Source organism: Asterias amurensis, chromosome 7 (assembly GCF_032118995.1).
Source record: "Asterias amurensis chromosome 7, ASM3211899v1".
NCBI lineage: Eukaryota > Metazoa > Echinodermata > Asteroidea > Forcipulatida > Asteriidae > Asterias > Asterias amurensis.
This window is the reverse complement of record NC_092654.1, coordinates 14,827,188-14,843,133: the sequence shown is the minus strand read 5'-3', so window position 1 is coordinate 14,843,133 and position 15,946 is coordinate 14,827,188. Positions and strand designations below refer to the sequence as shown.

Sequence of the window (15,946 nt, the reverse complement as noted above, 5' to 3'; positions counted from 1 at the left end):
GTCCATGCCATAAGCTCTTGTTTCAAGTTAACTCCATTGTGCTAATTTTATAAGGTAGCACATATTTCACGAACTAGGTTAGACGTGTACGCAACCCTACATAATCTACATTCTGTAATACGACCGGACATTATACCCAATAAAGCTGTTCAGTTTGTTTTGCAGTGCGAACACGAAGCAGTAAATTTCCCCCAATTGTGCGATTCCCCCCTCTGCAAAATTAAATCACTTGAAACGCAGTCATAAAAATCTTATGGTAATTGAAACCACATTCCCTGGTGGGGTTTACTTTCCATTTTATTATTCATAAAGGATAGTGAGAAAAGGCGAGCGAACTACCGTTCGTTAACTGCCGCGGCTCTGTTTCGAATTACAGGACGCCATCTTGAACGGGGAGAGGTGTCGTCTGCTTTTTCGCGCGCTTTTCTTTCCCATTGCCTTTCTTTCTGTGTTCTTTGTCTGCGAAGTGGATCTACGACTCCATAAACATCTTCGTGATAACTGATCAAATATTCATCCGCCCTTGGTTAAATTATTCAACGTTGGGGTGAAAAACATCTTGTGCGTCATTTATGGGCCTTTGCCGCTATCGCCTTACAACAAGATCGTGACAAAAAGTAGATCGGTGACCATTTTAGTTTCACCTTGGCAGAATTCCCGAAAGACTCGGCAGAACTGATCATGCCTCTTTAGTCCACTAAGGTCAGGTTTCCCATTGGGGCTGGGAGAGGGCAAACTAACAAAGAGTTCACAGCTTTAGTAATCAAATTCTCAAGCGAGTTATCTTTTTTTCCTTTAATAGAATATTCAAAACAATCATATTTCTTTTTGTTTTCCATTTACACGGATACGAGAAATAAATACACTTTGCTTATTAAAATAAAGAAAATTTATTTACAGTTTTTACATTAGTTTCCACAAGAGCATTTTTCATTACCATGTGTTGTGATTATGTAAGAGCTTTAAATTCAAATCAGATATTCCGAACATCCATTCCGCAAGTCAACCAACCCGCTAGCAAGAACATGACTTTACAAGCCAACAAGTTTTGTCATATTATTATATAGTTTTGAAATTCAAACTCAAAAGTACAATGTCAGTGTTTGAAGAATTCACAATGAATAGATTCACAATCAAATCAGACACAAACTCATTTCAAAATCACTAAATATTCTTATTTAAAAGCCAACTTACTAATGAAATTAGGGTTTTTCCTTAAAGTCATTCAATGACTCGTTGAATGATTAGAGCTGAATTTGGTTTTTTGCATAGTATTAGGCGTTGTAAAAAAAAAAGCATGATTGCTCATTAGGCTATAACGGAAAAGAGTAATTGTTAATATTGTTTTCTGTGCTTCATGAAATTTAAGTCGTCATTATTTGAACCTGCACTTCTTGAAATTGGAGGATCGGTGAGTACTCCTCAAAAGATACATTACTACCTTTCGTCGTTTTGAAAATTATACAAACACGGGTAAACTGGGGTTAGTTATATCATAAATGCAAGTAATCTTGCAAACGTTAACGTTTAAAGGGAAGGTACACGTTTGGTAATTGTCAAAGACCATTGATCTCCCTTGGTGTATCCCATCATAAGCCTAAATGAACAAGCCTGTGAAAATTTGGGCTCAATTGGTCATCTAAGTTGCGAGAAAATGATGAAAGAAAAAACACCCTTGTTGGACGAATTTGTGTGTTTCGTGCTAGAACTAAAATAATTCTAGCTAGAAGTCTTTTAATGTTTTAGTGAGAAATTACTTCTTTCTCAAAAACTACCTTACTTGAGAGGGAGTCGTTTCCCAGAATGTTGCATACTGTCAACAGCTCTCCAATGCTTGTTACTAAGTCAGTTTTTATGATAATATTTGTTTTGAGTAATTACCAAGCGTGTACCTTCCCTTTAACTGTTTTGCCTTATTGAAATTTAAAACAACATTTGAAACATGAAGGCCCGTTGTGAACAACAATATTGTATGACATTGTTTATGACATGATGATCGCCTGTGACCTCTCATTAGCTTTGTTCTTAAAACAACGCCCCCATCGTCATACTTAAGTCAGGGTTAGTCACCATTATATTGCTATGAGTTACAGAGCAGTTGCAACATACACTTCCTTAGCTTTTGACAATTGTATTAATACCGGAGGGATCACCCATGGCTTGACCAACCCCCCAGGCATCATCTCCGTAATAGCATATTTCCCTTTGCAATTTCCACCTTAAATTAATATTTCCTTTGACTCTTACTGCAATTTCGTTGATCCATGGCATCTTTGGGGGGCCGACAATGATGATGGGATATCTACAATGAGATTGAGCGTAAGGAACATGATATCATAAATATCGTGTCATTGTTTGTACGGTTATTCATCGGGTACACATGCCCCCAAGAGACCGTTAAAGTTGTTCTATATGGAGTTCGGAAACTCTCACAGGGTGCTAAAACTAGAAATTGTTCACACAAATAAATGATACAGCAAGTCTTTATGATCACATTATCACTTCATTAAGGACATTTACAAATACACTTTAAGTAAGTTTTCCCTTTGGTTGTGTGCTCTGCCCTCATACACGCCTTTATAATGTAATCATGTACATGTACATTCGATAAATCCATCAGATGTTTCACATTATCTCTTGCAATTGATGGTAATATAACTATTGTAACCAAAACTGTCAAACAAAATCACTAATCACTAAAAATCTTCAATTTGAGGTAAAGGACAGTATAGTTCGCAACCAAAATGATATATTATTTTCTTTTCTGTTTTCTTCACTCTCTTATAATAAAATAATTTTAACCCGTGTCAAAGAGCTGCTTGAGCAGAAAGCGTTTAATGCAAACTTTCAGCTGAGCAAAGTAAAAAAGGAAGCCAGTCACAAACGCGGCATAGTGTTTTTGCTGGTAACGTTGTAGGCATAACTTGGGAAAACGCTTATTGTGCAAATGCAACAGAAATTGTATGAAATATTGGGATCTGCAGATTCGTATATAAATCACATCAAAACTGACACAAATTTCACATGTAAGTCAACACTAACTGGGTACATAATAAACTGAGTGTAACCTATGGTATGCCTACTTATAACTATTATCAGCATCTTCTTAACATGTTTTTGTAATATTTTTTATTTCACCAGATTTGTTTCTGTGTGCGAAATCATAGTGTTTAGTTTGCACATGGAGCGCCCTCTGTCGATTGACTCTCCAAAATAAACATGTTTTATCAAAATACGCATAATTTCTAACTGGAATAATGTAATGTTGTAAGTTTTACTTAAACCGGTACTGCTTTTTTACTTGCACTGAAGTAATCACTACGGCAGGCAAAACGTGACGTTATTAGTCACGCCTCGTTAGACAATTATCGTGCATAATGTTACAAAAGACAAATTAAGTTCATAAAAGTTGCTTTTGTCGCAAAAGTATTCAAGCATGTAATGAGGCCTGACGTGGTTTATCCCTCGATAAACAACACTTACATTATTACAACACTTGAAAGATTACATCGTTGTAACAATATGAAAATAGAAAACAATGGCTACGAAAGCATCCTCGTCCCCAAACAGGTACACCATTTATTATTAGAGCCGGTTACCATTAAAGGGCGAGATTGTCCAAAAGGGAGTCCCTGACAGTTATGACAAACATGAGAGAAATCAGTCAAACGACTGATACTTCCACGATAAGTCTATGTAATGTTCAGGCCGACAACCGTTGGTAGAAGACAGTAAATTACGCAAACCTATGATCAGGTCATGACCTTTCAAGCTAGAATGGTGTGATGACTAAGATTATAGGGCAGGTTTTGTTACTGATGATTGAGTGGTCAACTTCGAGGAATCACCATTTTCCCGAAACAACTTAAAAGAGCTTTATTCATTTTCCTGCGTTTATTTGTTCTTGTCATTTTTAGTCAAACCCTTGGGTAATCATCACCCCATTTATCAACCACACGTCGAACAAAATAACAGTTATACATACCTAATAATGCTCATATCAAAATTAATTTCAACTTATCCGGGGAAGAATGTATCTACAAGGATTTGTTTAATTTGGCACATTTAAATAAAGGGCACCTCCCATGCAAAATCTTCAGTGAATTATAAAAACTTCAACCAATAGTGACGTAACACTGAATCAATAATAGATTCCACTCTTGATTAGTAAATCGATTATTAGTAACTTGAAAGGAGTCGATCCTCTTTCTCTTCTTAATCATAAATTATTTTACATTTTAATATTCAGTTCCTGTGGTCGCAACCTATGCAGCAACTATCTTGCATGTTTCCATGCTCTTATTGCAGAGGACAAACTCATTAAAGTCTCTTCGAGCTTCAAAATGTTTCCTAAAAAGAAGTAATTGATTTAAATTGATCACGTGATTATCACCTGACATCAACCCGAGGGTCAGGCCGTCTTCCAAAAAATCCCGTTGGAATTCTGAGTTTCTTTCCGCCCGAAACTCCTGCGCACATGCGTGAACGAACAACTTGGAAACAAACACAGATGATGCGGAAAGTTCTGTATTGAAAACTCAACGGATAGTTTCTTCGTCCAGTGGTCCAATCACTCAAATGAGATGACGCCGTGCACAAAATATATAGCGCCACCAAGCGGCACTTCTTGTTCATTCAAAATGTCAGCAGATCTCCTTTTGCGTTTACCGTTGTTTGAATTGTCCTCTTACAATGCTTGATTCAAGTCCTCCATACTCGACCATACAAAAGATAAATACTATTGTCTTATAATTGTTGCTTATTCATTCAATAATTAATTTGATTTCAGTCTTGAGTTTTAGCACATACATATGCCATCAGATGTTGCCTTCTTAGGTGACGTAATTGCCTTGCCCTTTGTCGGTGTGATGCTTTCTACAATAAGAGACAGGCAATCCAAGCTGGATGTATTCGTGCACTGGAAACCTGAAAATATACCAAGAAAAATAAAAACCATTAATAAAAAAGCAAAACACTCATACTAATTTTGAAGGTCTTTGGGAAACCTAAAGCCTAGGCTCTGGATTCACACTCCGTGTGTGACTTTCAAAGTGACGGGTGAGGAGGCAAGTTGCGGCGCGGGTTCGCGAAAAGGCTTAATGACGCATCATCACAAAATGAGGCTCCAAGAAGTTATTTAGAATCTCGCCGACCCCTGTGGACAGCTATTTCAATCCCCAGGGGTTGTAAATTCCCCAGGGAAGATGTTTTTATCCCATGTCAATGTTTCTGTCTCACCTCAGTGGATAGACTATCATGTTGTTCCCAAACTGTCTGGAGCTTGGAGACTTTTTCAAAGTCTGTCTGTGTCCGACAACACCCCCCCCCCCCCCACCCACCCTTCTCCCGACCCCAACCACTCGCCCATACTAACTATGGTAGAGCATAAGTGGGAACCCATGCCACAATCGTATCTCTTCTAACAAATACACTTCTTTAATGAGGGTTTGTTAAACAAATCACAAAGAAATTAAAATTGGAATAATTCTCTTACGTATTCGAAAACCAAGTGAGGATACTGGTCGTTTAGAATTACCAAACGTATCCAGTGCCTTTGAAGAGGACATAAAACACTTTTAAAAAAAACCTAAACCACTCAAATGAAGCCACTGACAAGCATATCGTGGAACAAGTTCCCATTTTTGTAGTCCATACATACACGATGAAGTATTTCCACATGTTATCATCTATTCGGGGAGGATTCCGCAGTCGTTTGCGGAGCATGCCGGGGCTCGTACTAAACCCCTGCACCTTTCAGGGGTCGGCGATGTCTGCAAATACATTTCTTACAAAATCAAACTCGACAAACATCTACACAATCCCGTAAGAGATGTTTTAAGGTATTTTTGGTTAAGTACAAACCAACATTTGAGTCAAATAAATTCCTTCCGGAATAATTCTCTAGAGTACAATAACTATAGGCCTGAATGGCGTGAAATGAAAAGTTGAGATTTGCGGTCCTAAACTGTTTGTATGTAGACTAAGTATTTGACCATAATCAATAAAGGCTGCACCGAGACAAGTTGGCGAAAACAAGAAGAGGCTTAATTTGACCTTTGACCGCATAGTCTCGTCTCAAGGGAGTTTTCTTCGTGCGAAAGTCTTCACTAATAAAAAATAACACTAGAAACCAATTGGTTGCCCAGTTAATGACTTGAGCACGTCTAATCTTGACAGGAATAACTGTCGCACATCTGAGTGACGTTGAGAGGCGGCAACAGAGAGATTCTTCAATTGCATTTCCAGAAGTTCTTAGCTAGGCCTGGGCTTTTTTGTTTGTTTGTTTGCTTAGTCAAATAAACCCCCAATCAGTACTTGTCACTTCCAGTAAGCTGATATGTCACATACACGTGAAGCTGCTTAATAATTGATCACACTTCTCACTCGGTGGAAGGAATTTGAAGTTCAAGTTGAAATTATCATCACTGAAACTGAAGCGACCATATTCTTTAGAACTATTCCTTTCATGATTTAAAAATGTCCAGAGCAAGGGATGGGCAGAAGTGCAATTTATTTAACAAATGGTAAACATCGATGTCTATTCTTAAAGGAATGGGTCGGAAGGTTCCCATTTCTCTTTAATTCTTCCTGTGTGTTTCCCTTATTTCCTTGTTGTCTTTCCCTCTTTTTACACAAGACCCTTGGGGTCTAGGAGTAGCAGGCACATAACATTGCGACTTCCAAAATGCCAAATTGCTGTAAAAAGCTTGATGTTCGTTGTGTCTTTTTGATTTTGTTTGAATTACCTACTCTGGAGATCAAAACAATAATCTAATGGCACGATTATCGCATTACAAAACCGAACGAATGCTGCCTCAAGAGTCGGTTGAAGTGCGCCCTCATTAAGCTGTGAGTGGAGAGTATACCAGTTGGCTTGGATTAAAACGTGCCAACTTTTGAATGTACATGTACACGGAGTGAGTGGTACGTACCATACGGCGATGTGACGTCATAGTTGTCACCATAGTGATGGATTTTGTCTGACGAGAAGGACCCTGGACTGCTCCCGTCCGTCTGAAAAACACAAACCAAAAAAGAAACCCAAATTAAGAACAAGAAATTAGTTAGTTGTGGGAAAATTAGAAAGACTTTTAATCAGTGTTGAAGTTTAATCAACTTGGCGTGTACCAAGCCAATGGGGGCGTCGTGAATGACGAATCATGTGTGTGCTACGCAAAATAAACATTTGGTTAGTAAATTACATGAATAAAATCAAAACATGGGATTAGAGTTTATGAAGGAAGCCAATTGGGAAATGCCTGGGGCCCGGAGTTAGCAAACGTGTTGATATATTCGGTTGATACAGAATACATATTGGGGCACCTCACCATGCTTTTGTCGTTGACAGATAGACCTATACCAACGTAGCCCCAAGACACCACTTATAACTAAGGTAATTCAATGCAGACATGGGCTGGCATCATACGGTTACAAAACAACAGAGCCACCCGCCATTTGGGATCGCACCCGGAAAAAGAAGAAGACGAAGAAGGGGAAAAAAAGAAGACACAATTAATTTGGGGCGACGATATGACAAGCCTGTATGTGGATTACTCACTATTGGTGGGTTCTTGTTAAATGTTCTGATTAACCGAATTCGACACTAGCCTCACAGTCAGGCGTCAATTCAGATTAGAGTTAATCCCATTGATCCCCTGTTTGGCTACGCACGTATCAAGCGTTGACACATCCAAGCAACCACATGGCGGCGTTAAGGGATACCAACTCGCATCATCCTGGCATACGGGAACAGGATTATCCAATCCAAATATCCGGAGGCTGTCCCTGAATTTCCCCTTGTGTTCCTGTTCAGTTCATGAGGGGGGAAGTTATGATGCGGAGGCTAGGACTTGGGGGAATAGACCGTTCCCCAAGGATTAATTTTCGGCAGGAAATTAGACCAATTTACCTCAGGAACCATTGTAGGTGTTATGCTTGTTTGGGTTGTTTCCTGAAATATCCTTGACAAGGTCTTTAAGCTTTTCTTCTTCAGAGAGAGCCCCAAGAGGGTACATCATGGCTGTATTGGGCCAAGTCCATTGTACTTGCTAGTGTCAACCCATGAATATGTCTCTTGTACCTCAGACTCTTCTTGTACCTCAGCAGTGAGGTACACACAAATCTCATTACATCTTCGATACTCAGTCCTCTCCTCATTCAACTCACCCGAATTTCTTGAAAGTACTTCGATGAAACTTTATGTTATTTCAAACTTTTCACATTAGAAACAAGGTTTGTAGCACTACTGGAGCTATCACATGGTTTCTGAGCGAGAAAAGCCAGCAGTTTCGTTCAAGTCTAACATTTAATGTTTGTGTTGGGTCAAAATCGTCCTAATGACTCCCCAAAGTTACAGTGTTCAAAATAACGGATACCACAAAAACTACCATCCAACAATTCCCAACAAAGCTTTTAACACAGAAGTGTCACTCTGAGTCTTTATGGCTAATCAATGGCGTGGCTCCGTATTTCGTCATAATTACAGTTTGGCAAGACTTCTTGGTTAAAAGCTTTTCTAAACTTCTCAAATTAAGCCTTAAACACCAAAGGTCTTTATATTAAATAATTTTTATAAAGAAAGAAAAAGAAATCTCATCCCTTCAAAGATTTTGATAAAACCATTAAATCGCCGGTAATTGAAATTTCCGGATTAAGTCGGATCAAAGCTGAAGTTTTAAGGTTACGTCAGAGTCTATACTTAGAAACAGACGATTACCTCCAGATAACGCAGCCATCTTTGTTTTTGTTGTGCAAACTAATATTTGCTGTGTGAATTGTGATGTTTTGAGTGAGGCTAGTCTGCGCTTCTCATCATCTAGTGGTGTTAGGATTCTTCTCTCGAATTTGAGGGTCGGGGTTCGAAACGCACCCGAGTCGTGATAGTGAGTGGTTCAGTAAGTTCTTGAACCAATGCACTTTAAAGAGTGGACCTACAGAGTGGTTATCACAGATTGGTTTTGCGCAAAAACAACAAAAACATTTAGTATATATTATTTTAAACTACTTATTCCTAGAGCTTGAACGACGGTGACGAAACTGTTGACGCAAATCTGTGTGGTTCAGAGATTACTTTGTATGAAAAGTCCAAATGATTCTTTGCCAAATCATGCGATGACTGATCCAACAGCTCACAATGAGAATGCAAAGACCCAGACGCGAAAAGGCTTCAAGATCCCTTCACGAATAATCCAACAGATCAAAAAGACAAGAAAATCTTCTTCCTGCGGGCAAATTGGGTACATCCGGAACGTGAAAGGCACTGTCACCGAAACTTCGTTTTGACGGCAAGTTTCTGTTTTCTCTCGAATGATAACTCCGTAGAGCAAAGATTATTCTCAGTGGAAAACAGCACCAAATGTCACTATTTTGTGGTAGGTCGCAATAATAGTCAGTGAATAATTTACTGTTGGATAAAAACAGTTATCAGTGAGAAGCAGTTGATGTATTGATCAATTGTAATGGTACTCGACAGTGTGTGTTTTTCATTCCAAAAATAATCTTTGAACAATTATTATTTGTTGAATTATGGCTCTCTATTATCTAGTTCTATCCGAGGCAAGAGGTAAGAGGTCTAACCCCGTTTCGAGCATAAATTATGGCGGGCAGTTCACTTTAAAAAAAATTGAACATTTAATTTCTAGTTTCATGACCATCGTTAAATTAAAAAATAATCCAGCCCCTTCTAAAATGACTTAAATTTATCAGCGCCTTTTTGTGATGAGGTTGCCTGGCGGTTTGAATGCTGCCCTCTCTCGACAGAAGTAATAATTCGGGAATATGATTGTTCTAGACTTGCCAAACTCTTTTGGCCTTTTTGTGTTTCATAGTTTTTAAATCATGGATCTGGTATAGCTTCACAGGCCAACCAAGAAATAATTTTTCTTAAACCGAGGCTGCTGTGACTGTTGTATCCAGAAGACAGTTGTATAAAATACAGTAAAAGTATAAGAAACAAAGTCTTCAGAATCAAGTACGGAACGATTGTTGACGATTCTCCGTTTACACACAGGCTTATTCTTCAGTTGACCATCGGGTTCTATATGGTTTTTATCACTGAATTGCCGTGGTAGTGGTACAAGTAGGCGTTATCGGCATCCTAGCTATGCAGCCTTCATCATTTCTAGTAATTACTTCTTAATTAAAACAGATAGGTTTGGCCTTGCTGTGGGCTATCACCGCTTAAATAGGACCACAGAGTAGACACAAACACAGAGCAAGTGCGGTCAAGAGAAAGTCAAATCAGTTTGATGGAGTTTTATTGTTTTGCTCAACCACAAAACTTATCTTGGAAACCTTCGTCGTTTAGTTAGGTTTAAAAACATGACTAAAAATCCTAGGCGGCATTAGCAACTCGTGGCTGTACCATGGTTGTACCACTGACTTGAGGCAGGCTGGTTACACAATGGGATGGGGTAGAAATAGAAAATTCGCGGTAAACAAGAAATTTACCAAATCCCCAAATGTCACGGAGCTTTACAGCAAACTTTTCTCAATATTGCTTGCATTCAACCAAACACAATGCCGGTACTGTTCACGACTGTTAAATTTTGTGTCTGTTTTATCATCCTCTTTGTTTTATTGTACAATTGAAGTCCATTATGAATAAATGTTCCCATACGCAGTACTGCCTGTACGCAGTACTGCCTGTACGCAGTACTGCCTACACATTAGTACCTGTACGCAGTACTGCGTATCATCACCGCACTCCTGCGTGTAGCGCAGACAAAAAATGCACTGTCCTTATATTATACAAGCAGAAAGAATATACCGCCTATTATTATGTCCATATACACGCTTTCCACGAAGAAAATAGCTCAACGGCGCAGACGACATCGCACCTCTACATCCGCAGTTCGGTCACCTCACCTGTCGTCTACTTCACACACCTTCTACTTCCCGCCCTTTTCTAAAACCATTCAGGCCACGAAGACACTGGACACTATTGGTAATATTGTCAAAGACCAGTAATCTCACTTGGGGTGTATCCCAACATATGCACACAAAAAATAACAAATCTGTAAAAGTTTTGACTCATTTGGTCACTGAAGTTCCATGAGAAAATAATTGAAAAAAAAAACCTTATTGCACAAACTATTGTGTCCTTTAAAAATGTCTAATAAAAGGCTTCAGACCCGAAGGCTTTCATGAATACTTGAGTGGAAAATTACCTCTTTCTCAAAAACTACACTACTTCAGGAGGAGCCGTTTTCACAATGTTGTAAACTATCAATATAGCTCTCCATTGCTCGTTACCATAAGTAAGTGTTCATGGTAACTATTATTTTGAGTAATTACCAATGGTGTCTAGTATCTTTAACCACCTTTTTTTTCAAGAGCAATAGGCAACACATACCTAACTAAGAAAGTTGAAAGTGGCGGAAAGGCTGATTAAGGAAATCATCATATTATTATCTTGCAATTGTACTTGGATAGCTCCCCGGGGAATTGCTCTATATTTGCGGTCACTCTTGAATGAGCAATTATTAAATTAAGAAACCTATAAATCACTGCAAATGGGGGCCGCTCGCGTCAGGGAATGGCCAGCCGAGTCTGTCAACGTGTCGGGTGATTCATCCAGAGTGTTGGTTAATACAAAGTCGCTTCAAGAAAGCCACTCGTTCTCAGATATCCCGTTAGGGGATTGTCCTAATAAAGAAAACAACCATCTCTAGCAATGTAATTACTTTGCAGTGTTTTTAATAATTACTTTATAGAACGTCTTATACCCGAAGAATGACAGTTGCAATAACTTTTAGTCGTATTCCACAGTAACTATTTTCAGTTATTGACACCTCACTTTACCAAACGGTTATGGAAACGTTTACACATTGAGACCCATAACAACAACTCTTGGTCATTGTTTCTTGATTATTTTGTTTATGCGCTATGGAATGGTAGCATAACAAATCATTAAATTATTATTTATTACTTGTTGCCGCGGCTGGATCACCAAAGGTAGGACACAGGTCCACTACCCCCCCCCCCCCCACGGAATGTTATTAGTGACTTGTTTGTCGAATATGTTTCTTGTGTTATGGTAAGTTTACTATCAGAAATGCATACAAATAGTTGATTCACTTTGGTTTAAAATTAGACGTGGCATATTGGAGGTTAAATCACGTGACTGCGGGCTGTTAGTTTCAAGTTTAGACATCACCGCTAAAACAAAAACAACGCTTAATTAAATTAAGTGTGAAAACAATCGTTAGAAATTAGTCCTGTTCGCTAACAAGCAAAAGAAAGGTCAAAGGCTGGAAAACTTAGCCGATCTCCCATTGTCATTTTTACAGAAATTCGCCAAGACAACAACAACACACTATTGAACCGTCTGAGATTGTTTATGCAACCATTTAGCCGTACGTGATTCTGACCGTCTTTTGCTCAAGTTCACACCGGGCCCTGCGAGCCGGACACACCCATCGCCGCTGCGTTGTAAGCACGGCGCGGCGTGCGACACGCGCAGAAAACCCTTGGACTCGTGAAACCTACCCCGGACGCAATTTTAACCAGCCGGGCCCCGGGGCTAATGACAGCGTGTCTCAGCACAGCTTGTGGGTCACCGCGAGGATCACAAAATCGGAAGTTATCAAACACGGAAGTGTTGAAATCTGAATAAACGGGCCAGGCATTTTTTCACAAGAATTTCGCGCACTTTGTTTTTCACAAGTTTACTTTAGTTACATCATGAATGATTTCTGTTCAATTTGAGCGAAAACACTGACACGAAGTGGCCAGCTGTTTCAGATAAATTATCTGCATTTATTTAAGGACCCACCAGTAGCCTACAGTTTGGCACATTGCATTATAGGTACAGACCCTTCTTGTATATGGGTTGGCCGACTAGCTCTATATGGTTGGCCTTACTTGTGTTGCAGAAAACCCAACCGTCTGCAGAGTTCAGCAGGCCGAACATGTGCGTGTACTTTACACACTAAGCTCGTATTGGATCAATTTGGTATTAACGACAAAGCACCCTGACTATACGAGGAAAATGAATCCAAGGAGGCCCGCAGCCACGTTTCAGAACACTAATACCACCACGATCCTCGGAAGTTTGCCTTAATCTCGAGTTTGCTTTGGGTTACCAAAACGTGGACCCCCAAATGTGGCTTTGATATCAACATTGTTTGGTGTTGAGAGCTCAAGAAAACAAGGGCGCTTTATTCTAAGCAAGATTGATAATCGTCATCAGAATATGGGTGGGGTGGGGGGGGGGTGTAAGCACTTACTGAAGGATTTCCAAATTGTTGAACAAAAAGGAACAGATAAGTACAAACGAACAACCAAACAGAGTAGGGACATAAACATAATAGGGAGGATCTTCGGTGAACCAACTGACAGTGTCGGCCTCAAAATAATATCAAGCCCATACGAAAACGGCCCCAACATGACCTTATGTGGGTCAATGGTCGAGTCTTTCTGTTTCATTTGCGACCCCGAAGTAGGCCTGAGCCTACGACGGGGAAAAATACGAGCAGAGCAATTGTTCCTCAGCTAAGCATGAACATTACTTTATAAAATACTAACGTATAATAATGACTCAGTGTCTGGAAAAATTGTGGGTTTTGTACAAGTAGAGTTTATCAAATACTCCAAGCGAACTTGTCAACACGCGCAGAAACATGCATTCGCTTGCACTGTGGGTTAGTTTCATGCAAGTCAGTCATTGTAAGCTCATGGGAACGAGTGTGTAACTCTCGCCCATTCCAGATGGTTTATAGATCGGAAAGGCTAGCCATTTCCTCTAGCACCAAAGAGAAAGACGCCCCCCCCCCATCATCTTTATTTTGTTTATCCATCAACCCCATCCTCATCTTAACCCCCCCCCCCTTCAACACACTGTTTTCCTTCCTTTTCTTCAGACATAATTCTTCCCGATCACTCTTCTTTTTTCTTTCGGCAATTAATCCTTGCCAAGTGGATTGTTTCCGTAACACTTGCTCATGTCACCACCGAGGATTTGACCAGGCGCAGTCGCCGTTCTGTCACGGCCAAGTTACGGTGGGAAGGATGCGGGAGGTGGCGCGCCGGAGACGGACCGTTCGGAAGACCGACCATCTCAGTTCCTGTGTCAGTCGTAGGCCACGATCATGGTTGGATCTTCGATTTTGATCAATACAATAATGGACCATCCGCATATCGGCCTACAGTAATTATTTGAAATGATTTCAAGACAACATGGAAATGACTCTGAATTGTAAAGTTTTGCATGTTTCTTGTCGTTTATAATTCGGCACGGCTAGTTACCAACAACTTCCTCCCGTAAACAGAACGTTAAGTTGGGCATCAGATGTACCTGATACCTCAATGACTACTATGATATGTTATCGATTAGAAGAGGGGAAAAATCGTGGAATGTCCGAATAATAATTGGTGGATATTAGCCAACCAGGCAACGTCTTAAATAAAACATTTAGTTTTCCCTGCGTGACGGTGAGTAACGAGATCTCTGATTGGTGGAGACGGGTTGATGAGTTTACCTTGTACTTTTTTTTCCAGTTTGGAGGGGAAAAAAATAGCGTGACATCAACTACTGGTCAGGGATTACAGATTGCAAAATCAGATGGTTTTCTCTTTGTATGTCGTGGACATCAATCACTTTCAAACGAGTAGCTCATGATGCTCTCACAATTTTGAACATTATAAATTTTCTTCATGGTCTCTCATAAACCGTATATTTGAATTAAAAAAATATATTTTTCGATAATAATGTCTGATTCTGTTTAAAGAAACAGTTATATCTAAAGCCAGAACTGGTTATAGAGTCTTGGCAAAATACTATCTTTAAAGCTTCTTCTCTTTTCTTTTTTATCAAAAATTTTGATTTAACCTCTTCCCACCTTTCTCTTTTGAACGACAAATTAAACATTAAGCGCAAGTGTTGTCTGTCTTACATAGTGTTATTTGGGTCTTTATAATTAATATTGGTACCATGTATCGGACATGAATGCATTGAGAAATAACGAGGTCAACTCGTTTTACCAGTGTAAGTTCGGTGTTAAGTTCAGTGTGAGTTCAACGTAATCAGATAGCACATATCAAAGATAGAGGCTAGGTGTATGGCCAAATTGTTCTAAATGCAGTCAACATCCCTTGAAGATGCGATGATGAAAAAGTACAGTTGCACGGTGCGGGACCTCCCCGCGTCTCTCACAGACACTCTGGGCCAAGGTATACAACAGGTAAAATTTGAAATAATACATCTCATGAAATCGAATCTGCTGTGGTTAATTCTATTGAGGTGTGAATGCATTGGAGAGAACGAGCATGGACCTCCGTGATCCCGTAAGGAGCAATGAAGATAATCGGGGTGTTGACAAGTAGTGGTATCTCCAAACAGCGGGGTAGCCGTGGACTTGATACGGTGTCGGCACGCATACCCACTTTAGGTAATTTGTAACGCTGGATTTCTATAGCGTTATATAGGGTCCCCCCTCGTTAACCAAAGAGTGAGATGGGGAGGGCAGCTTACGGATCGTGTGTTACCAAGATGAAATGAACAAGATGCATTATGTCATGAGAATTAAGAAAAGAAGAGGCGTGGGTGTAATTAGGATGCACCTGTCTGCCACGGTCTTCGCGACCTGGTAATGATCTTCACTTCGCACTTTGGGCCTCAAATCAGAATGTGAACGATGATGCAAAGTGTCGGATGTAACACCAGGAAATTCAGACCAACATATATTTTGCCGGATCACGGCAGGGAAAAGACTTATACAATTATTGTTAGTCTAATTAACAAGAACAACATATCAAAAAAAAAATCAAAATGGCTGACGTCGAGCCGAAACACCAATTACCCAAACATTTCCGGTTGCTTTTGAGACTTGTTTTTCAACATTATTCTCACCTGGAAAAGAGGTAGCCAGACAATGATGGCTAAATACAGCATGGGTTTAAAGATTGATAAATTTGAGCTAATTCAATGAAGATAAGATTCCATGCT

General features: G+C 39.6%; 1 protein-coding gene across 1 annotated transcript in view; it reads right to left on the bottom strand.

The window, feature by feature from the left end:
• Positions 1 to 795: 795 nt before the first annotated feature.
• Positions 796 to 15,946, bottom strand: part of LOC139939667 (transcription factor SUM-1-like) — a 33,240-nt gene continuing 18,089 nt past the window's right edge. The window contains exons 2-3 of the mRNA XM_071935721.1: positions 6,933 to 7,014; positions 796 to 4,926 (exon numbers count right to left, since the gene is read on the bottom strand). Of these exons, the coding sequence (XP_071791822.1) occupies positions 4,799 to 4,926; positions 6,933 to 7,014 (210 nt within the window). The 3' untranslated portion in view covers positions 796 to 4,798. The remainder of the gene's footprint in view (positions 4,927 to 6,932; positions 7,015 to 15,946) is intronic.